The sequence below is a fragment of the Scyliorhinus torazame genome, chromosome 7, assembly GCF_047496885.1.
Source record: "Scyliorhinus torazame isolate Kashiwa2021f chromosome 7, sScyTor2.1, whole genome shotgun sequence".
NCBI lineage: Eukaryota > Metazoa > Chordata > Chondrichthyes > Carcharhiniformes > Scyliorhinidae > Scyliorhinus > Scyliorhinus torazame.
In genome coordinates this window covers 301,405,483-301,427,620 of record NC_092713.1, presented here as the reverse complement: position 1 = coordinate 301,427,620, position 22,138 = coordinate 301,405,483, and the positions used below count along the sequence as shown (strand labels likewise).

Genomic DNA, 22,138 nt, shown 5'->3' with positions numbered 1-22,138 from the left:
TCTCAATCCACAGCCATTCAGATAATAATCTGTCTCCTTGTTTTTGCTACCAAAGTGGATTACCTCACACTTATTCACATTATACCTCATCTGCCATTCATTTGCCACTCAAATTGACCAAATCATCCTGAAGGATCTCTGCAGTCTCCTCACAGTTCACCATTCCAGCTTTGTCATCTGCAAATCTGGAGATATTACATTTAATTTCCTCATCTAAATCATTGATATATATTACGATCCCTGCGGTACCCCACTAGTCACTGCCTGCCATTTGGGAAAAAACTGTTTATTCCTACTCTTTGATTTTCTCTGCCAACCAGTTTTCCATCTATCTCAATACATTACCCCTATCCCACGTTCTTGAATTTTACACGCTAATCTCTAATGTAGGATTTTGTCGAAAGCCTTCTGAAAGTTCAAATAAACCACATCCTCTGTCTCCACCTCGTCAACTCTACTAGTTATATTTTCAAAGAATTCCAAAAGATTTGTCAAGCTTGATTTCCCATTCGTAAATCCATATTGATTCTGTCCATCGTGCCACTTCTCCAAGTGCTCAGCCATTAAATCTTTTACAATGGACTCTCGCATTTTCCCCACTCCCAATGTCGTCGGACTGACTGGTCTATAATTTCCTGTTTTCTCTCTACTTCCCTTTTTAAATAGTGGGGTGACATTCCCTACCCTCCAATCTACAGGGACTGTTGCAGAGTGTATAGAATCTTGGAAAATGACCACCAATGCATCCACTATTTCTAGGGCCACTTCCTTAAATACCTTGGGGTGTAGGTTATCAGGCCCTGAGGATTTATCGACCTTCAATCCCATCAATTTCCCCAACATCATTTCCCTACTAATACTGATTTACTTCAGTTCCTCCAGCTCACTAAACCCTGTGTTTCCCAACATTTCTGATATATTATTTGTGTCCTCCCTTGCGAAGATAGAAACAAAGAATGTATTTAATTGATCAGCCATTTCTTTGTTTCCCCCATTATAAATTCCCCTATTTCTGACTGTAAGGGACCTCCATTTGTCTTCATCAATCCTTTTCCCTTCACATACCTATAGAAGGTTTACAATTAGTATTTATGTTCTCTGCAAGCTTACTCTCATACTCTATTTTCCACTTCTTAATCAAACCTTTTGTCCTACTTTGCCAAATTCTAAACTGCTCCCAATCCTCATGTCTGCTGTTTTTCTGGCCAATTTGTATGCCTCTTCCTTGGATCTAATAATGAGCTGGATTCTACGGTTCCCCAGCCGTGTATTTCTCGGTGGTGTGCCGTTTACTGGCGGCAGGATTCTATATTCCCGCTGCTTGTCAATGGGATTTCCCATTGAAGTCACCCCACACCACCGGGAAACCCATGGGCAGGGGTACGCTGCAGGTGGGAAATGTGAATCAGAACAGCTGGAGAATTCTGGCCACTATCTCTAATTTCTCTGGGAAGCCATGGTTTGGCCACCTTTCCCGTTTCATTTTCACGCCAGACAGAACTGATAAATTGTTGCAGTTCACCCATGCACCTTTGAATGTTTGTCATTGGCCATCCACCGTCATTCCTTCAAGTAACGAGGTAGTATGGGCTGAGGTTAGAAACAGGAAAGGAGAGGTCACCCTGTTGGGAGTTTTCTATAGGCCTCCAAATAGTTCTAGGGATGTAGAGGAAAGGATGGCGAAGATGATTCTGGATAAGAGCGAAAGTAACAGGGTAGTTATTATGGGAGACTTTAACTTTCCAAATATTGACTGGAAAAGATATAGTTCGAGTACATTAGATGGGTCGTTTTTTGTACAATGTGTGCAGGAGGGTTTCCTGACACAATATGTTGACAGGCCAACAAGAGGCGAGGCCACTTTGGATTTGGTTTTGGGTAATGAACCAGGCCAGGTGTTAGATTTGGAGGTAGGTGAGCACTTTGGGGACAGTGACCACAATTCGGTGATGTTTGCGTTAATGATGGAAAGGGATAAGTATACCCCGCAGGGCAAGAGTTATAGCTGGGGGAAGGGCAATTATGATGCCATTAGACATGACTTGGGGGGGATAGGTTGGAGAAGTAGGCTGCAAGTGTTGGGCACACTGGATATGTGGAGTTTGTTCAAGGAACAGCTACTGCGTGTTCTTGATAAGTACGTACCGGTCAGGCAGGGAGGAAGGCGTCGAGCGAGGGAACCGTGGTTTACCAAAGAAGTGGAATCTCTTGTTAAGAGGAAGAGGGAGGCCTATGTGAAGATGAGGTGTGAAGTTTCAGTTGGGGCGCTTGATAGTTACAAGGTAGCGAGGAAGGATCTAAAGAGAGAGCTAAGACGAGCAAGGAGGGCACATGAGAAGTATTTGGCAGGTAGGATCAAGGAAAACCCAAAAGCTTTCTATAGGTATGTCAGGAATAAAAGAATGACTAGGGTAAGAGTAGGGCCAGTCAAGGACAGGAATGGGAAGTTGTGTGTGGAGTCTAAAGAGATAGGCGAGATACTAAATGAATATTTTTCGTCAGTATTCACTCAGGAAAAAGAGAATGTTGTGGAGGAAAATGCTAAGACCCAGGCTATTAGAATAGAGGTACGTAGGGAAGAGGTGTTGGCAATTCTGGACAGGCTGAAAATAGATAAGTCCCTGGGGCCTGATGGGATTTATCCCAGGATTCTCTGGGAAGCCAGGGAAGAGATTGCTGAGCCTTTGGCTTTGATTTTTATGTCATCATTGGCTACAGGAATAGTGCCAGAGGACTGGAGGATAGCAAATGTGGTCCCTTTGTTCAAGAAGGGGAGCAGAGACAACCCCGGCAACTATAGACCGGTGAGCCTCACGTCTGTTGTGGGTAAAGTCTTGGAGGGGATTATAAGAGACAAGATTTATCATCATCTAGATGGGAATAATATGATCAGGGATAGTCAGCATGGCTTTGTGAAGGGTAGGTCATGCCTCACAAACCTTATCGAGTTCTTTGAAAAGGTGACTGAACAGGTAGACGAGGGTAGAGCAGTTGATGTAGTGTATATGGATTTCAGTAAAGCGTTTGATAAGGTTCCTTACGGTAGGCTATTGCAGAAAATACGGAGGCTGGGGATTGAGGGTGATTTAGAGATGTGGATCAGAAATTGGCTAGCTGAAAGAAGACAGAGAGTGGTGGTTGATGGGAAATGTTCTGAATGGACTTCAGTTCCAAGTGGCGTACCACAAGGATCTGTTCTGGGGCCGTTGCTGTTTGTCATTTTTATCAATGACCTAGAGGAGGGTGCAGAAGGGTGGGTGAGTAAATTTGCAGACGACACTAAAGTCGGTAGTGTTGTCGACAGTGCGGAAGGATGTTGCTGGTTACAGAGGGACATAGATAAGCTGCAGAGCTGGGCTGAGAGGTGGCAAATGGAGTTTAATGTAGAGAAGTGTGAGGTGATTCACTTTGGAAGGAATAACAGGAATGCGGAATATTTGGCTAATGGTAAAATTCTTGGAAGTGTGGATGAGCAGAGGGATCTCGGTGTCCATGTACATAGATCCCTGAAAGTTGCCACCCAGGTTGATAGGGTTGTGAAGAAGGCCTCTGGAGTTTTGGCCTTTATTGGTAGAGGGATTGAGTTCCGGAGTCATGAGGTCATGTTGCAGCTGTACAAAACTCTGGTCCGGCCGCATTTGGAGTATTGCGTACAGTTCTGGTCACCTCATTATAGGAAGGACGTGGAAGCTTTGGAACGGGTGCAGAGGAGATTTACCAGGATGTTGCCTGGTATGGAGGGAAAATCTTATGAGGAAAGGCTGATGGACTTGAGGTTGTTTTCGTTAGAGAGAAGAAGGTTAAGAGGAGACTTAATAGAGGCATACAAAATGATCAGGGGGTTAGATAGGGTGGACAGTGAGAGCCTTCTCCCGCGGATGGAAATGGCTAGCACGAGGGGACATAGCCTTAAACTGAGGGGTAATAGATATAGGACAGAGGTCAGAGGTAGGTTCTTTACGCAAAGAGTGGTGAGGCCGTGGAATGCCCTACCTGCAACAGTAGTGAACTCGCCAACATTGAGGGCATTTAAAAGTTTATTGGATAAGCATATGGATGATAATGGCACAGTGTAGGTTAGATGGCTTTTGTTTTTTGACTTCCCATGTCGGTGCAACATCGTGGGCCGAAGGGCCTGTACTGCGCTGTATCGTTCTATGTTCGCCAATCCATCATAGTCAACTTGTGCCTCATACATCGCAGTTTTTAAAATTTAGATTATCCGCCATACCTTCCTCACAAGCCCCCATTATTTCTTCCTGTATACCCTGTCCTACAGTGTGGTTACTATTAGGGCCCCTAAAACCACTCCCACAAGTCTATTTCCCATTTACTATTTACTATTCCCTTTACTATTTCCCATCTCCACTCAAAGTTATTCTACATCTGGATCTCCAGAAATAAGGTCACCTACCTCTATTGTGCCGATACCATCCTTAGTTAACAGTTACCCCTCCACCTTTTGCTCCCTACCTGTTGTTCCTGAATGTCATAGAGCCTTGAATAAGGGCAGCAGGGTGGCACAGTGGTTAGCACTGGGGACTGCGGCACTGAGGACCCGGGTTTGAATCCCGGCTCTCGGTCACTGTCCGTGTGGAGTTTGCACATTCTCCCCGTGTCTGCGTGGGTTTCACCCCCACAACCCGAAAGATGTGCAGGTTAGGTGGATTGGCCACGCTAAATTGCCCCTTAATTGGAAAAGAAATAATTGGGTACTCTAAATTTATTTTAAACAATAGAGCCTTGAATATTCAGGTCCCAGTCTTTGCCAGCTGCAGCTATGTCTCTGTAATGATTATCTGGGGCGGGATTCTCCGACCCCCCCCGCCGGGTCGGAGAATCGGCAGGGGCTGGCGTGAATCCCGCCCCCGCTGGTTGCCGAATTCTCTGGCACCGGATATTCGGCGGGAGCGGGAATCGCGCCACGCCGGTTGGCGGGCACCCCCCCGGCCCGGATGGGCCAAAGTCCCGCTGCTGGAATGCCTGTCCCGCCGGCGTGGATTAAACCACCTCTCTTACCGGCGGGAGGGGAGCGGTTTAAGATAATTTGCACTAGATAAAAGTGGGTGGGTTGGGTCGTTATATTTGCATTAGTGAGTAGTTGAAATACAAAAATCAACTAATAATACTGGGAAGACCAACAAAAACACATCCACGTATCAGTGCCATTCTCTGCCCAGGAGCCGCAGCTGTGCAGGCCTCTCCCACACGGCTCAATCTCACCAGAACCTAATCCTGACATCCACATAGTCCACTGACGCTCAAGGTGCAGTTGAGCATCCTTGACTTCCAGTGTGTTTAACCCACGGTGACGTGCCAATTAAATGCAGCACTCACCACACCAGCAACAAGAGCATCAGCAACCTGCAAAAGCATCTCTTCAACAGTATCATCGGGTGGCCCATTCGGATCAATGTCGCGCACCACGGGCGAGATTCTCCGACCCTCCGCCGGGTCGGAGAATCGTCGGGGGCTGGCGTGAATCCCGCCCCCACCAGTTGCCGAATTCTCCGGCACCGGATATTTGGCGGGGGCGGGAATCGCGCCGCGCCGGTTGGCGGCCCCCCCCCCCCCGCGATTCTCTGGCCCGGATGGGCCGAAGTCCCGCTGCTAGGATGCCTGTCCCGCCGGCGTGGATTAAACCACCTGTCTTACCGGCGGGACAAGGCAGCGTGGGCGGGTTCCGGGTCCTGGGGGGCGCGGGGCGATCTGGCACCGGAGGGTGCCCCCATGGTGGCCTGGCCCGCGATCGGAGCCCACCGATCCGTGGGCGGGCCTGTACCGTGGGGACACTCTTTTCCTTTCGCCTTCGCCATGGTCTCCACCATGCCGGAGGCGGAAGAGACCCCCTCCACTGCGCATGCGCGGGGATGCCGTGAGCGGCCGCTGACGCTCCCACGCATGCGCCGCCCGGCAAAGTCATTTCCGCGGCAGCTGGCGGGGCACCAAAGGCCTTTCCCACCAGCTGGCGGGGCGGAAATCAGTCCGGCGCGGGCCTAGCCCCTCAAGGTGGGGGCTCGGCCGCTCAAGATGCGAAGGATTCCGCACCTTTGGGGCGGCGCGATGCCGGACTGATTCGCGCCGTTTTTGGCGCGGTCGACGGACATCGCGCCGATTGTGGAGAATTCGGCCCCAGATCATTTTTTTCTATTTGCCCTGTTAATTCATCTGTTTTGTTACGAATTCTACCTGTATTCAGGCACAAAGAGCTGTACTTCTCTGCCGCTCCGCGCCACTTTCCTGTCCCAGCCCGCCGGCGGGATTCTCCGTTAAACCGGCCGGTCTCCCATTGTGGGGCAGCCCCACGCCGTGGGGAAACCCCCGGGCACCGGCAAAATGGAGAATCCCGCCGGTGGAGAATCCCGCCCAAAGCCTTCAGTTCTGGGGCAAAATTCTCCCGAAACGGCGCGATGTCCGCCGACTGGCGCCCAAAACGGCGCCAATCAGACGGGCATCGCGCCGCCCCAAACTTTGGGGGCCGAGCCCCAATCTTGAGGGGCTAGGCCGACGGCAGAGGAATTTCTGCCCCGCCAGCTGGCGCGGAAATGACATCTCCGGGCGGCGCATGCGCAGGAGCGTCAGCGGCCGCTGACAGTTTCCCACGCATGCGCAGTGGAGGGAGTCTCTTCCACCTCCGCCATGGTGGAGACCGTGGCGGAGGCGGAAGGGAAAGAGTGCCCCCACGGTACAGGCCCGCCCGGATCGGTGGGCTCCGATCGCAGGCCATGCCACCGTGGGAGCACCCCCGGGGCCAGATCGGCCCGCGCCCCCCCCCAGGACCCCGGAGCCCGCCCGCGCCGCCTTGTCCCGCCGGTAAGGTAGGTGGTTTAATTTACGCCGGCGGGACAGGCAACTTATCGGCGGGACTTCAGCCCATCCGGGCCGGAGAATCGAGCGGGGGGGCCCGCCAACCGGCGCGGCGCGATTCCCGCCCCGCCGAATATCCGGTGCTGGAGACTTCGGCAACCGGCGGGGGCGGGATTCACGCCAGCCCCCGGCGATTCTCCGACCCGGCGGTCTTTTAAAATTATTTTTGTAACATTTTTCTTTTTCTGCTCATTCCAGATTAGTCACAATTTAGATGGTGATGTTTGTGTGCCTATGGGGCTGTGGAGAATAATCATGGGATGGACAGGTTTGTGGGCAAGGCCAGCAGTATTATGAGCAAAAGGAACCCAGATTGAGGTTTGCGTTGGAACAGGGGCGACTATTCAGCCCATCAAGCCAGTTCTAGCATTCAGTGAGATCACTGATCTTCGACCTAACTCCATTCATTAGCTTCATTTCCCTGGTTAGCAAAAACCTATCAATCCTGGATTGAAATCAACCTTTGAACCAGCCTTAGTCCAAACATGGACAAGAGCGGTGAACTTGAGATGAGGCGAGAGAGAGACTGCCCTTGTCATCAAGGCAGTATTTGATCGAGTATGGCATCAATGGGCCTTAGCAAAACTGGAGTCAATGGAATTCAGGGAGAAAATTCCACTAGCACAAATAAAGATGGCTATGGTGTTCGGGTCAATCATTTCCATCCCAGGATGTCACTCCGGGAGTTCCTCAGAGTGGTGTCCTGGGCCCAACCGTCTTCAGCTTGTGTCCAGATGCAGCCAGGCATGAATAACATTCAAGATTGGGCTGATAAAGTGGCAAATAACATTTGCACCACGCAAGTGCCAGGCAAAGGCCATCTCCAACAAGGCAGAATCTCCCCTTGACAATCAATGATATTACTATTACTAAATTCTCCACTATCAATATCCTGGGGTTACCATTGTCCAGGAATTGAACTGATCAGCCATATAAATACTGTGCTACCAGAACAGGTCCGAGGCTGGGTATCCTGCGGCGAGTAACTCACCTCATGACTTCCCAAAGCCTGATCACTGTCTACAAGGCACAAGTCAGAAGTGTGATGGAATACTCTCCACTTGTTAAGATGAGTGCAGATCCGACAACACCAAGGAGCTTGATACAATTTGGACAACGCAGCCCGCTTGATTACCACACCATCCACTACCTCAAACATTCACTGCCTCCACCACCGACGCACATCAGCAGCATATCTACCATCTACAAGATGCACTGCAGCAAGTCACCAAGGTTCCTTCAACAGCACCTAAAGAGGAAAAGGCAACAGACACATGGGGACACCATCGCCTGCAAGTTCCCCTCCAGGCCACCCACTATCTTGACTTGGAGAATATCCTTCACTGGCATTGGGTCAAAATCTTGGGATCCTTTCCTAACAGCACTGTGGGTGTACCTACACCACATGGGCTGCAGTGGTTCAAGAAGGTGTCTCAATACCGCCTTCTTGAGGACAATTAACAATGAGCAACAAATGCTGGCCTAGACTGTTAAGGAATGACAGAAAGTTGGGTGGGAGGGTGAGCTGTGAGGGGGATGCAGAGATCCTTCAGTGTGATTTGGACAAGTTGAGTGAGTGGGCAAATCAATGGCAGATGGGAGTATAATTTTGATAAATGTGAGGTTATCCACTTTGGTAGCAAAAACAGGAAGGCCCATTATTATCTGAATGGTTAGAGATTGAGAAAGGGAAATGTGCAATGAGACCTGGGTATCCTCGTACACCAGTCGCTGAAAGTAAGCATGCAGGTGCAGCAGGTGGTGAATAGGCAAATGGCATGTTGGCCTTCATAGCTTCATAGCGAGAGGATTCGAGTACAGGAGCAGGGATGTCTTGCCGCAATTATACAGGGCCTTGGTGAGGCCAAACCTGGAATATTGTCAATGGTAGCCATGATGTGGAGCTGCCGGCGTTGGACTGGGGTGAGCACAGTAATAAGTCTTACAACACCAGGTTAAAGTCCAACAGGTTTGTTTCAAACACGAGCTTTCGGAGCACTGCCCCTTCCTCAGGTGAATCTCAGGTGTTGTAAGACTTCTTACTGTGGAGTATTGTGTGCAGCTTTGGTCTGCTTATCCGAGGAAGGATGTTCTTGCTCTGGAGGAAGTGCAGCGGAGGTTTACCAGACTGATTTCTGGGATGGCGGGACTGACGTACGAGGAGAGGTTGAGTGGGTGAGGATTGTGTTCGCTGGAGTTCAGAAGAACGAGGGGGGGATCTCATAGAAACCTATAAAATTCTGACGGGACTAAACAGAGTAGATACTGGACGGATATTCCCAATGGTGAGGTGTCCAGTACTAGGGGTCACAGTCTGAGAACACAGGGTAGACCATTTGGGACAAAGATGAGGAGAAATGTATTCACCCAGAGAAATTTATTCGGCCTGTGGAATTCGCTACCACAGAAAGTAGTTGAGGCCAAAATATTGTATGTTTTCAAGAAGCAGTTAGATATAGCACTTGGGGGGGAAAGGGGATCAAAGGATATGGGGAAAAGCGGGATCAGGCTATTAGGTTGGTTGATCAGCCATGATCATCATGAATGACGGAGCAGGCTCGTAGGGGCAAATGGCCTCCTCCTGGCCTATTTTCTATGTTTGCCAGTCATAATCTCAATAAAAAGCACCCACTACTGTTTGTGGATGCGATTTCCATACTTCCACCTATTGTGGGAAGAATTGTTTCCTAACTTGCCCGATGAATTGATGTATTTGGATTTTTATAACCTCGGCAATCCTTGATTTTTGCTTATTTGTCACGTCTGAGCGGATAAGTTGTATCAAGGGTTGAAACGCGGATGTTTGTGCATTCTGTTTGCAGATCATATAACATGACGTAAATTTTATACGTCGCTCAAAAGAAAGGTGCTTAAACTCATTGAAATATTATACTTGTGAATTGTTTATTCCGTGTAACCCAAGGCATGTCTAACTGGAGCCAATTGAAACAAATCAGTTTGAAGTCAATGCAAAGTTGCATGGACTACTTTAGACACCAGAATATGAGATGGAACGAAAAAAAAAAATCACTTTTAATTTCCCAAATGTGATCTCAACAATCGGTAAACAATTCTATTCAATGTCATTAGCTTTAGTGATTTTTTTTCCTTCATCTGCATTAATGCCCAACAATGTGGCAGAAAGCACTCTGGATATTTCTGGTTATCCTGCTGCTACTCTTAGATTCGTCTATTCCAATGTTATCCTGCTGGCCTCGCATCTTCCACTCCATATAAATGTCTGCACATCTAAAACTCTGCTACCTGAATCCTAACTCACACTAAGTCCCGTTCGCTGATCAACCCAGTGATCTGGATCTACATTGACTCCTGGTCCGGCAACCGCACCATTCCCAAATTCTCATCTTTCTTTTCAAATCTCTCCTGGCCCCGCCTCTCCCTATCTCTGTAATCTCCTTCAGCCCTCCACGGTGGCACAGTGGTTGGCACTGCTGCCTCACAGCGCCAGGTACCCGGGTTCAATTCCGGCCTTGGGTGACTGTGTGGAGTCTGCACGTTTTTTCCCCCCCGTGTCTGCTTGGGTTTCCTCCGTGTGCTCCGGTTTCCTCCCACATTCCAAAGATGTGCAGGTTAGATGGATTGGCCATGCGAAATTGCCTCTTAGTGTCCAAAAAGGTTCGGGGATTGGGCGCGAGCCTGGATGGGGTGCTCCTTTGGAAGGTCGGTGCAGACTGGATGAGCCAAACAGCCTCCTCCTACACTGTAGGGACTCTGATTCTATGCACCCTCTGAGCTTTGCATACCTCTTCTGGCTTTTTGCTTATCCTCGATTTTAATTTCAGCACTGATGGTGAACGTGCCTTCAGCTTTCAGCATCCTGAATTCCTTCCTTTTATCTCTCTACCTTGTTACCCCTTTTCCCTCCTCAAAGACATTCCTTAGAATCCATCTGATTGACTAAGCTTTTGATCTTCTGTCCTAATATCGTCTTCTGTGGCTTGATGTAAAATTTTGATACTGCTCTTGTGTAGCACTTTGGAATTCAATATAATATTGTGAGGGCTGTATAAATATAAGTTGTTTATAAAGAAATTAAAATTCTAAAGGGCCATTGTTATAAGCTTGCGTAACCAAAGGGAAGCCCTAACTGCTGGCGGTGTGCTTTTACAGAATCAGCTAACATGTGTGATGCTGGCCATAACAGTCTCTTTGTTCCAAAAGCACTTCACTCTATTTAAGGCGAACCAGCCACATAAACACTGTGGTGACTAGAGCAGGCCAGCGGATGGTCATTCTGCGTCAAGTAATTCCCCTGATTCTGGGTAGGATCTCCGTCACCTACAAAACACAAGCCAGGTGTGTAATGGGATACTCGCCACTTGCCTGGATGAGTGCAGCTCCAACAACACTCAAGAAGCTTGGCACCATCCAGGACAAAGCAGCCCACTTGATTGGCACCCCATCCACCCCTTAAATACTCCCTCCCTCCACCACTGGTGAACAGTTGCATCAGTGTGTATTATCCAATTGATGCTCTACATCAATGACCCCGTTACCATCTAGAAAGACAAGGGCAGCTGATACCTGGGAATGCCATCACCTGCTATCTTCCAAGCTATTCACCATCCTGACATGGAAATATACTGCCGTCCCTTCCACTGTCGCTGGGTCAAAATCCTGGAACTCCCTCCCTAACAGCACTGTGGGTGTACCTACACTACAGGGACTACAATGGTTCAAGAAGGCAGCTCACCACCACCTTCTCAAGGGCACTTGGGACTGGGCAATAAATGATGGCCTGGCCAGTGAGGCCCACATCCCTTAAATTAATAAGGGATTAATTACCTGACCAGGAAGCTGAACGCACCGAGTGGAGTGACAACCGTTGCAGGAGCAAAGGCGTACGCTGCAAAGTTCATCGCTTCTCCAATGCCCACGGGAAGAGACAAGGCACTGGATTACTACATTGCTAGGAACAAGAAGGACAAAGGCATGGGATTGCCAACATCAGCAAGTTCCCCTCCAAGTTTCACATACCATTCTGACCTGAAAATGTATCACCATTCCCTCACTGATGCTGGGTCAAAATCCTGGAACTTGCTGTGTGAAGTGTTGTGGGTGTACCTACTGCATATGGGCTGCTGCAGTTGCACCATCTCGAGGTGCAACAATGGATGGGCAGAAAATGCTGCTCCTCCTAGTGTTGTTCATATCCACAGAACAATTTTAAAAAAAATTTATGCAGTGCTTTTTTTTTGAAAGGATGTTTTATATCGGGCAATGTACTAATCCAGAGCCTTGTCTCTTCCAGTGGGCATTGGAGAAGCGATGAACTTTGCGGCGTACGCATTCGCTCCTGCAACGGTTGTCACTCCACTCGGAGCGCTCAGCGTCTTGGTCAGGTATGTCCAACGAACCAAACTGGTGTCAACACAAATCGGCATTTTAAAGAATTTTCATTTGCATTCCCCATCTTCTCAGTTTTCCAGCCATGGTCCCTCTCCGGATGGTGCTGACCTCTTGCTAGGTTCCAGTCCACAGCAGCACATCGCCATCCCGTACCAATGGGCCAATCTTGGGTAATAGCTCCCAATGTGGCCCGATACCAATTTGTGTTTGGTTGTTCTGTCATCAATTTACATAGATGATTCGGAGTTGGGGACCAAGTGCAATGTGTCCAAGTTTGTAGCTAACACTCAGATGAGTGGTAAAGCAAAAAGTGCAGAGGATACTGGAAGTCTGCAGAGGGATTTGGATAGGCTAAGTAATGGGTTAGGGTCTGGCAGATGGAATACAATGTTGACAAATGTGAGGTTATCCATTTTGGTTGGAATAACAGCATAAGTGATTATTATTTAAATGATAAAATATTAAAACATGCTGCTGTGCACAGAGACCTGGGTGTGCTAGTGTATGAGTCGCAAAAGGTTGGTTTATAGGTGCAACAGGTGATTAAGAAGGTGAATGGAGTTTTGTCCTTCATTGCTAGAAGGATGGAGATTAAGACTCGGGAGGTTATGCTGCAATTGTATAAGGTGTTGGTGAGGCCACATCTGGAGTATTGTGTTCAGTTTTGGTCTCCTTACCTGAGAAAGGACGTACTGGCACTGGAGGGTGTGCAGAGGAGATTCATGAGGTTAGGCCCAGAGCTGAGGGGGTTGGATTACGAGGAGAGGTTGAATGGACTGGGACTGTACTCGTTGGAATTTAGAAGGATGCAGGGGGACCTTGTAGAAACATATAAAATTATGAAGGGGATAGATAGGATAGATGCGGGCAGGTGGCAGGTGAAAGCCGAACTAGGGGGCATAGCCCCAAAATAAGGGGAAGTAGATTTAGGACTGAGTTTAGGAGGAACTTCTTCACCCAAAGGGTTGTGAATCTATGGAATTCCCTGCCCAGTGAAGCAATCGAGGCTCCTTCATTAAATGTTTTGAAGATAAAGATAGATAGTTTTTGAAGAATAAAGGGATTAAGGGTTATGGTGTTCGGGCCGGAAAGTGGAGCTGAGTCCACAAAAGATCAGCCATGATCTCATTGAATGGTGGAGCAGGCTCGAGGGGCCAGATGGCCTACTCCTGCTCCTAGTTCTTATGTTCTTATATGTTCTCCACTTGGAACATTTTACTATGTTAAAAAGATATGAATGTTGCAGGATAATCCACTGTGGGAGCCATCACAGCCAAGACAAACAACTGACCCTTTGATACATGAGAAATGGGTCATAAATGCTGGCAAACATGCACATTGTGGTAATACCAGGTATTGCAGTACCTGAGAGGTGAATGACCATTGGCTAGACCTAGGAGTCTACCATTGGCTAATGTACATAGCCCCGCCCTGAGAGGCGGGGTATAAGAACCCTTGCCAACCCAGCAGCCTTCACTTTCTGTATCAAAGCTGCTGGGTACAGTTCTAGCTGATTAAAGCCGATTAGATATGACTCACCTTGTCTCGAGAGTTATTGATTGTGCATCACACATCCTGAGAATGAATTGAAAGATGTAGGCAGCTGTCATCTTAGTCCATAGTTTTACCTCCACCTTTGGAGTAAATGTCCTCAATAAACAGGTGCAGTGTGCAGCTTGGAGGGTTAAATTACCACAGATTGATTTGGATGGGGAAAGCCTATTACTGATCTGACCGTCTTCCTGTTTTCTAGCACCCTGAAGCAGGTAGGAATCATAGAATTTACGGTGCAGAAAGAGGCCATTCGGCCCATCGAGTCTGCATCGGCCCTTGGAAAGAGCGCCCTACCCAAGCCCATATCTCCACCCCATCCCCGTAACCCAGCCACCCCACCCAACCTTTCTGGACACAAAGGGCATTTTAACATGGCCAATCCACCTAACCTGCACGTCTTTGGACTGTGGGAGGAAACCGGAGCACCCGGAGGAAACCCACGCAGACACGGGGAGAAAGTGCAGACTCCGCACAGAGAGTGACCCAAGCCGGGAATCGAACCTGGGACCCTGGAGCTGTGAGGCAACTGTGCTAACCACTGTGTTACCGTGCCCTCCCTGTGTAGTGACACATTCAGCAATGCAGCACTCCCTCAAATGCAGCACAGCCTGTGTACTCGGTGCAAAACACTGTGGCCCATGCTATAGGGAGGCCCAGGATCATTGGCCAAGTCACCTGCCAATATCCAAAGAAGCCAATCTGAATGTGGGTTTGGGCCCAGGCCTTCCTGACCTCTCCTTAGTTCCTCGACATTGGTGTGGTCCTGGCCCTTGTCCCTTCCAATCTCTCCTCCCTACCTCGGGTTATGATGTTTCCCTGGCCCTTCCTGAACACAGTAGCCCACCCCTCTCAAGGTTCACTGAAGCCTGACAAGCCAGCCTTGTGTTTTGATTGTGTTTACACAAATATAAAGAATTGCCATTTAGAATTCGAACATGTAGTTGCCTTACTCCTAAGTTAAGGGGTATTATGGACATGGTTCTAGTGTGACATTATCACATTGCGCCAGTTGATAAGTGAGTTTTAAATGTAATGAAATGAGGTAAAAATGTCCATTTATAAGCATTAAACTTCCATGTAATTAATGTTAAACTGTGAATCTATATACAAGTGCTTATTGATTCATTCTTACTGCTGAGCAGTATTTCATCCAAGATAGTTCTTCTAATTAATGAAAAGAGAAAACACAATAATCTTTAACAGAGATGTTATTGATAGCTCTAGTGTTGTTATAAGTCACTTTACACAGGTTTTCCCGTCATTTTGCCAAGATTGACTCAATATATTGGAAAGTTTTGTGAAAGGAATGTAAATGATTTTGTGAATTCCTGAGCCTGTAGCTTGAAGAAACAATTGGAATTGTGTGAGATACAATGATGGTGCGAGGAAGTGGCCTGAAAACTACTCCACCATCCATGGCTTGGTCAGTGTTGACATCCCCTCCCTTGAGTCAATGGTGTGGCCCTGCACCCACTTTGTCAGCCAGCTAGAGTGCCTTTCACAACCTCACAAAAGTGCTTCTCTCAGCTACTGTGAAGTACTTCTGGAGCTAATGTTATGAAGCAGGGAATTCTAACACCCTGGACAAAATTCTCCGTAATTGGCGCGATGTCCGCCGACCGATGCCAAAAACGGCGCAAATCAGTCCGGCATCACGCCGCCCCAAAGGTGCGGAATCCTCCGCATCTTGAGCGGCGGAGCCCGCACCTTGAGGGGCTAGGCCCGCGCCGGACTGATTTCCGCCCCGCCAGCTGGCGGGAAAGGCCTTTGGTGCCCCACCAGCTGGGGCGGAAATGACATTGCCGGGCGGCGCATGCGCGGGAGCGTCAGCGGCCACTCACAGCATCCCCGCGCATGCGCAGTTGAGGGGGTCTCTTCCGCCTCCGCCATGGTGGAGACCATGGCGAAGGCGGAAGGAAAAGAGTGCCCCCACTGCACAGGCCCACCCGCGGATCGGTGGGCCCCGATCGCGCGCCAGGCCACCGTGGCCCCCCAGGACCCCAGAGCCCGCCCGCGCCGCCTTGTCCCGCCGGTAAGAGAGGTGGTTTAATCCACGCCGGCGGAACAGGCATTCCAGCAGCGGGACTTCGGCTCATCCGGGCCGGAGAATCGCCGGGGGGGGGGGCGCCAACCGGCGCGGCGCGATTCCCGCCCCCGCCGAATCTCCGGTGCCGGAGAATTCAGCAACCGGCGGGGGCGGGATTCACGCCAGCCCCCGGCGATTCTCCGACCCGGCGGGGGGTCGGAGAATCCCGCCCATCTGCACTTGGCAAGATTCACAAATCGGACCAGATGCTGGGGGATTGGGGTCAACATTGGATGTTACAATGCCCTAGGTCACTGGCCGTGTGGAGTTTGCACATTCTCCCCGTGTCTGGTTGGGTTTCACCCCCCTCCCCCACAATCCAAAGACGTGCAGGGTAGGTGGATTGGTTGGGCTAAAATTGCCCGTTAATTGGAAAAAATGAATGGGATACTCTGAATTAATTTTTTTAGAAAGCAATAGGTGGATAAAAATTGCAAACATTTGAAATACATGGGAGCCTATGGTTGAGGTCAAAGAGCTTAAAGTAAAGAAAATCGATGCGCAAGTCATACAAGGGGAAAAATAACATGCCTGATTGAGGGAGAGGGTTGGGTGGGGGGGGGGGGGGGGTGAGGGGGGTGGGAGGAGAGAGAGAGAGAGAGAGAGAGAGGAGGGCGGAAATACCAAGGCCCACAATTTCTCTTCTTGGTCCTGGTGCTGGCCCAGGTTAATCTAACAGTGACAGGGGTGGCAGCAAATATGTCAAACTTTCACTGAAGTACCTTTATCAAAAATTTCCCTTCCGTCCCATCTCCCCCCTCCCCCCCCCCCGATCTCCAACATGTTGCAGTGCCATTACCCAACCATTCCCCCTCCAGCTTTATACTCATCCGCCCCTCCCCCAACCTCACCCCTTACCCACACCAAACTGGAGATGGCTTAGTTGATGTTTGTTTATTGCAGAAAGATGTTTCGAATCCCTTTGTGTTGGTTTCTTGACTTATTCTCCCTCCTTCCCCACTCTCACGTTCAGTGCCGTGTTGTCTTCCTATCTCCTACAAGAGCGATTAAACCTGCTGGGGAAGATGGGATGTCTGTTCTGCATTCTGGGATCAACCGTCATGGTGATTCACGCCCCTCAAGAGGAGGAGGTGAAAACGCTGGAAGAAATGGCACTGAAACTCAAAGAACCAGGTTAGTTTGGGAACAGACAGGGGGCTTCACTTATTTAAAAATTCACGCGCGGAGTGTGGGTGTCACGGGCATTTATTGACTGTCCCTGGTTGCCTGGAGATGGGTCATCTCTTTAAACAACTATATAGCGGTTAGATACACACTGGACTTGCTGGGCCACTTCGGAAGGTAGTTAAGACTCAAGACATTGGTCTAGACAAGGTGAAGCCAGTGGGTTACCTTCCCTAAAGGAACTTTAATGATCTAGTTGGACCTTTTACAACAGTCTGACAACCTTGTGGTCACTTTTGCTGAACCCATCTTTTTAGTTTCCAGATTAAAACAGAGCTGAGTTCGTGGGTGGGATTCTTCGGGAATCGGCGGGTCGGGCAACTCCGGCGGGAAGGAGTGCCGTGAACCAGTCCGGCGTCGGCGGCGGCATGGTTTGCGCGCGCCGGCCGGCACGGAAGGGGCTTGGCGCCACGCCAACCGGTGCCAAAGGGCCTCCGCCGGCCGGCGCGAGTTGGCGCATGCGTGGGAGCGGCAGCGTGAGCTAGCGTCATCCCAGCGCATGGGCAGGTGGGGGGTCATCTCTGCGCCGGCCATCGCGGACCGATACACCAGCCGGTGCGGAGGAATAGAGTGCCCCCACGGCACAGGCCCGCCCGCGGATCGGTGGGCACCGTTCGCGGGCCAGGCCACCATGGGGGCACCTCCCGGGGCCAGATCACCCCGCGACCCCCCGGAGGCCGCCCGCGGAGCCAGGTCCCGCCGGTAAGTATGTGTCATAACATACGCCGGCGGGACCGGCCGGAAAAAACGGGCGGCCACTCGGCCCATCGCGGGCTGGAGAATCTGCCAGCGGCCGCCGACCGGCGGGGAGTGGGAGAATCCCGCCCCAGATTCTCAAACTGCTCTGGTATAATTTGAACTCACTTTCTTCGGATTATCAGAACATAAGAAATGGGAGCAGGCCCATTGAGCCTGCTCCGTCATCCAATAGGATTAACCCCAATCTTCAGTTTCAATTCCACTTCCTGCTTCCCATTTCCCTTGATTCCCTGAGACGCCTGAAATCTGTCAATTCAGCGATAAAGCATCCACAACACTCTGGGGTAGAGAGTTCCAAAGATTCACAACCCTTTGAAGGAATTTACTCCAATAAGTAACCACTACACAACCAGTGGGACACCGAACCTGGCCTGCCAGCTGCTTGCACCCAGAGGTCTGGAGGTGTTCAATTCCCCAGGATGCCCCTGATTCAGAGCAAAAATGAAGCTAAATTTTTAAAGCCCCAATTTGACCCTGGGACAGGAGATGGGGATGGGTGGGAGAGTTGGGGCTGGGGGCAGGCGGGGTTAATGAATGAATGTTTTGTGCCTGCAGGGTTCCTGGTGTTTGCGTGCCTCTTACTGATCGCAGTGCTCATCCTCATCTTCTACACGGCCCCCAGACACGGAAGCACCAACATCCTGGTCTACATTGCCATCTGTTCCCTGATCGGTGCTTTCTCTGTCTCCTCTGTGAAAGGGATCGACATTGCCATCCGAGGGTGCTTCGCCAAACTCCCTGTGTATAAACACCCATTAACTTGGATTCTCATCTTCTCATTGCTGGCCTCCATTATCACCCAGATCAACTACTTGAACAAATCCCTCGACGTTTTCAATACCTCAGTGGTCTACCCTATTTACTACGTGTTCTTCACCACTATAGTTATCACCACCTCAGTCATTCTGTTCAAAGAATGGTACAGCATGTCTGTGATCGACATTGTGGGCACAGTCTCCGGCTTCGGAACCATAATTCTCGGTGTCTTCATGCTTCACGTCTTTAAGGACCTGAACTTTAACCTGAAGAGCTTGCCAACAACACTCAGGACACAAGAAGGAGTCTGCGTCACTCCTATGACGAAACTAGATGACAAGCACATCCTTATAGACAGCATGGACAATTCAGTGTTCACTGAGGAGAAACCCAGGGTATTTGTTATTTATGGATGAAAGTTCTAGGTTTATAGACAATTTAACAAAAAAAAGAGTTCCAATGTGAGAGATAGACTCGGGCGGACTGTGAAACTATTTAGTGTTTTGGTGCAGCGTCTCATCGTGCGAACTGGTTTATGCCCCATACCCAATAACCCAGAGATTTCACTGGTGAAATGTCAGATCATTCCACAGGATTTCAATTCCGTTCCAATCTATAACCTAGTGAGGCGACAATCTGAATCAACGAAACAAAGAGCCCGAGGCTGACTCACAGTGATTTCCTCACATCTCTTACACTTCACATCCCCTTGCAACCAGGGCAAAGACATCTTGCGTTTGAAATGGGTTTTAAATGGTGGAGTTATATCCACGATCAGCCCGGCTCTGTCCCTGGTCAGGATTGGACATTCGAATGAAGAGCCAATGTCAAACCTATCAGCAGCACAAATAGCCAGGCTTGTGTACTGGGAAACTCTGTGATTCAACCAGTATACATGTCAAACTATCCCATTTTTAATTTAATTTTTATCGAAGAAACCGCACTTTTGAAGTGCAAGTTTATTGCTCCCTCATTTCCGTCAGGTGATTTACTGACTTTCTTGTCCCTTTCTTGTCCCTTTCTTGTCCCTAACCCTAACCCTAATTTGGTCTTCAGATTTGATCACACTGTTTGCTCGTGGCTGCTTGAAAGTTCATGAAAAGGTCAGCCTGCGCGGTTAGCTCATCTTAATCGAAGAGGCAGTTTATGTTCACCTTAATGCCCCAGGCTAGGGAGGGAAGAATCAACCGCTGCTTATCCCTATCTAGTGTGTGAAGGGTGTGTGTGTGTTTACGTAAATGCCACATGAGGAAAACACTGGATTTGGACCAAGGCCTACAGATGGAGCTGGAAAGCACCGCCGAAGGTCGGATTTAGCCCCCTCGGAGCATGAGCGCAATGGCCAGTACTGCATACCCGCTGTGACAGCCTGAGTCAAACCCTGGAGTAAGGGCTTCAACCCACAACCTCTTCACTAACTGTGATGAGAAAGCTATCCACTTAGCCAAGACTGAGACATTGTCAGGATTTGTCCAATGGACGCACTGCCTGCCTTTTCTCAATCCTCTTACTTGTGTCTTGATTTAAGACACTGCCGTAAAGCCAGTGCGTGTGGAATAACTCAGTAACCAATGCAACCCTTTCAGAGTGAATTGAATTTCCCCACCAGCAATGCTTCATTCAATCTCAGTACCATCAGACGGTGGGGAACCAGGATACTACCAGAGCTCAGGCTTAGATTCTGAGGAAAGATTACATAACCTAGGCTTATATTTCCTGGAACATTGAAGGTCAAGGGAATGATTTTATTGACGATTTGAGGATTTGAAAGAGTAGATAGGACTTCTAGGCCGAGGGGACATAAAAGTATGCCGGGAAATACTTATTTACACAAAGGGTGGTAGAAATGTCCCATAAAAGCAGTTGAGTTTAACTCAATTAATAATAACCCTGAGATTAATTATATTTTTGTGAGACAAGGGTATAAAAGGAGATGGAACCAAGGCAGGTAGATTGAGTTAGCATACGGGACATTCATTACCTTATTGAATACAGGCTTCAAGGGGCTGAATGGGCTCCTTCTGTTCATGCTTGTGAGTAATAGTTCCAATCTGGGTCATCCCTGACTGCACATTTGTCTTGCTCCAAGCTGATTTGTCTCATTTTCAACTTGGGAAGATAGAATATCAGGTGAAAAATCTGTAATGCTTTTTATGATTGCGGGCAAACTGATTTTAGCAGGTCCTTCGCGGCACAAAGACCAAGGGGGTTTTTAAAATAATTCTCTGGGTGCGGGCATTGCTGGCAAGGCAGATGTTTCTCCCCCATCCTTACGTTGCCTTGAGAAGTTAATGGCGGGGCTGTTCGTTGAACTGCTCCTTTCTGTGGGTTGAAGGTGCTTCCACTCTGATGCTGGGCGTTTTGTACGAGTTTAAACCAGGGAGTCAAACCTCCGTCCATTGTAATTCAGCAGGGAACGGTGGTCAGAAACTGCCCGCAAGCAGCATCTAATTTTTCCATCCTCGGTCACCACCTTGTGAAGTCTCAGTGAACCAGCCGGTGACTATTGAGACCAGGAGGCCCCCAGCTCCCAAGAATGGGCTGGGCTGAGTTCGCAAGTGTTTTGACGTGGACTGGGGAGCAAATATCAGCCGGGGTTTCTGCTGTTGACCACCGTGTCCATAACGAAGGGCGACTTGCCCCCCCCCCCCCGTAGAGCAAAGAATATTAGTAAACACAGGAAAATATTTCAGGGCAGACGAGCTTTGGAGCAGCAGAGAAGCAAAATCCAGCAAATGATGGAAATCTGAAAATTCTTGGAAGAATTCGGCAGGTCGGGCAGCATCTGTTCACGGAGAGACGAAAGGCAATCAACCTAAAATGTCAACATGTTCCTCTGTCCACAGATGCTGTCTGATCTCCTGGGTATTTCCAGCATTCCTTGTTTCTATTTACTTTCCAGCGCAGTTGTGGCTTTGAACGCGAGTCCAGTTCTGTCAGGCCCCAGATTTGACCCCTGTTCTGTACGACCCTCAATTCCATTCCGCATTGTGCAAGGTGGACGTATGTTTGCATACAGGCTAGGGAACATATTTTAGTCACTTGGAACCCTTCGTAAATGAATGCACCTGGAAGGGACAGCACATTGGAACAAGGTGAAAACAGTCCACTTTGTATTTTTCTACTTTATATCTATTTTTGTAACGTCATTTTACCGATTGTTTTTGTAAAGGGGAATTATGTCTCTGTTAATGCATTGTGATTCCTTCAGTGCTGAGTGCGTTTGACAGCTGACTTAAAGTCAAACAGAAGCAAGCCATAAATGGTGCAGCCGCAACAAATGTTTGACACTATTATTGTTAAAAGTTTCTACAGAAAAATAAAAATGAACTGTAATGTTTTAATTTTCATATGGATTTACCTTCTGGAGTCGATTGGTAAGTCATTCCTGCGAACCACGTGATTTTGGCCCTGTGCAGAGTTAGTTGGTCTTTACAGATGGCCCCAGTGCTTCATGATAGAAATCAGCCAGGTTCCGTACTCCTAACCACTCTCTCCTGACACATGTTTAGAAAAGTAGATGCAGGGGGAGGTCAGGATTGGGATCGCCTACAGTCCCTC

At 48.9% G+C, this 22,138-nt stretch overlaps 1 protein-coding gene across 1 annotated transcript in view; it reads left to right on the top strand.

Annotated features, from left to right (window-relative positions):
• Nucleotides 1–21,933, top strand: part of LOC140427129 (magnesium transporter NIPA2-like) — a 38,937-nt gene extending 17,004 nt beyond the window's left edge. Inside the window, exons 4-6 of the mRNA XM_072512668.1 lie at nucleotides 12,140–12,230; nucleotides 16,851–17,011; nucleotides 18,377–21,933. Coding sequence (XP_072368769.1) covers nucleotides 12,140–12,230; nucleotides 16,851–17,011; nucleotides 18,377–18,993 — 869 coding nt within the window. The 3' untranslated portion in view covers nucleotides 18,994–21,933. The remainder of the gene's footprint in view (nucleotides 1–12,139; nucleotides 12,231–16,850; nucleotides 17,012–18,376) is intronic.
• The last annotated feature ends 205 nt before the right edge of the window (nucleotides 21,934–22,138 follow it).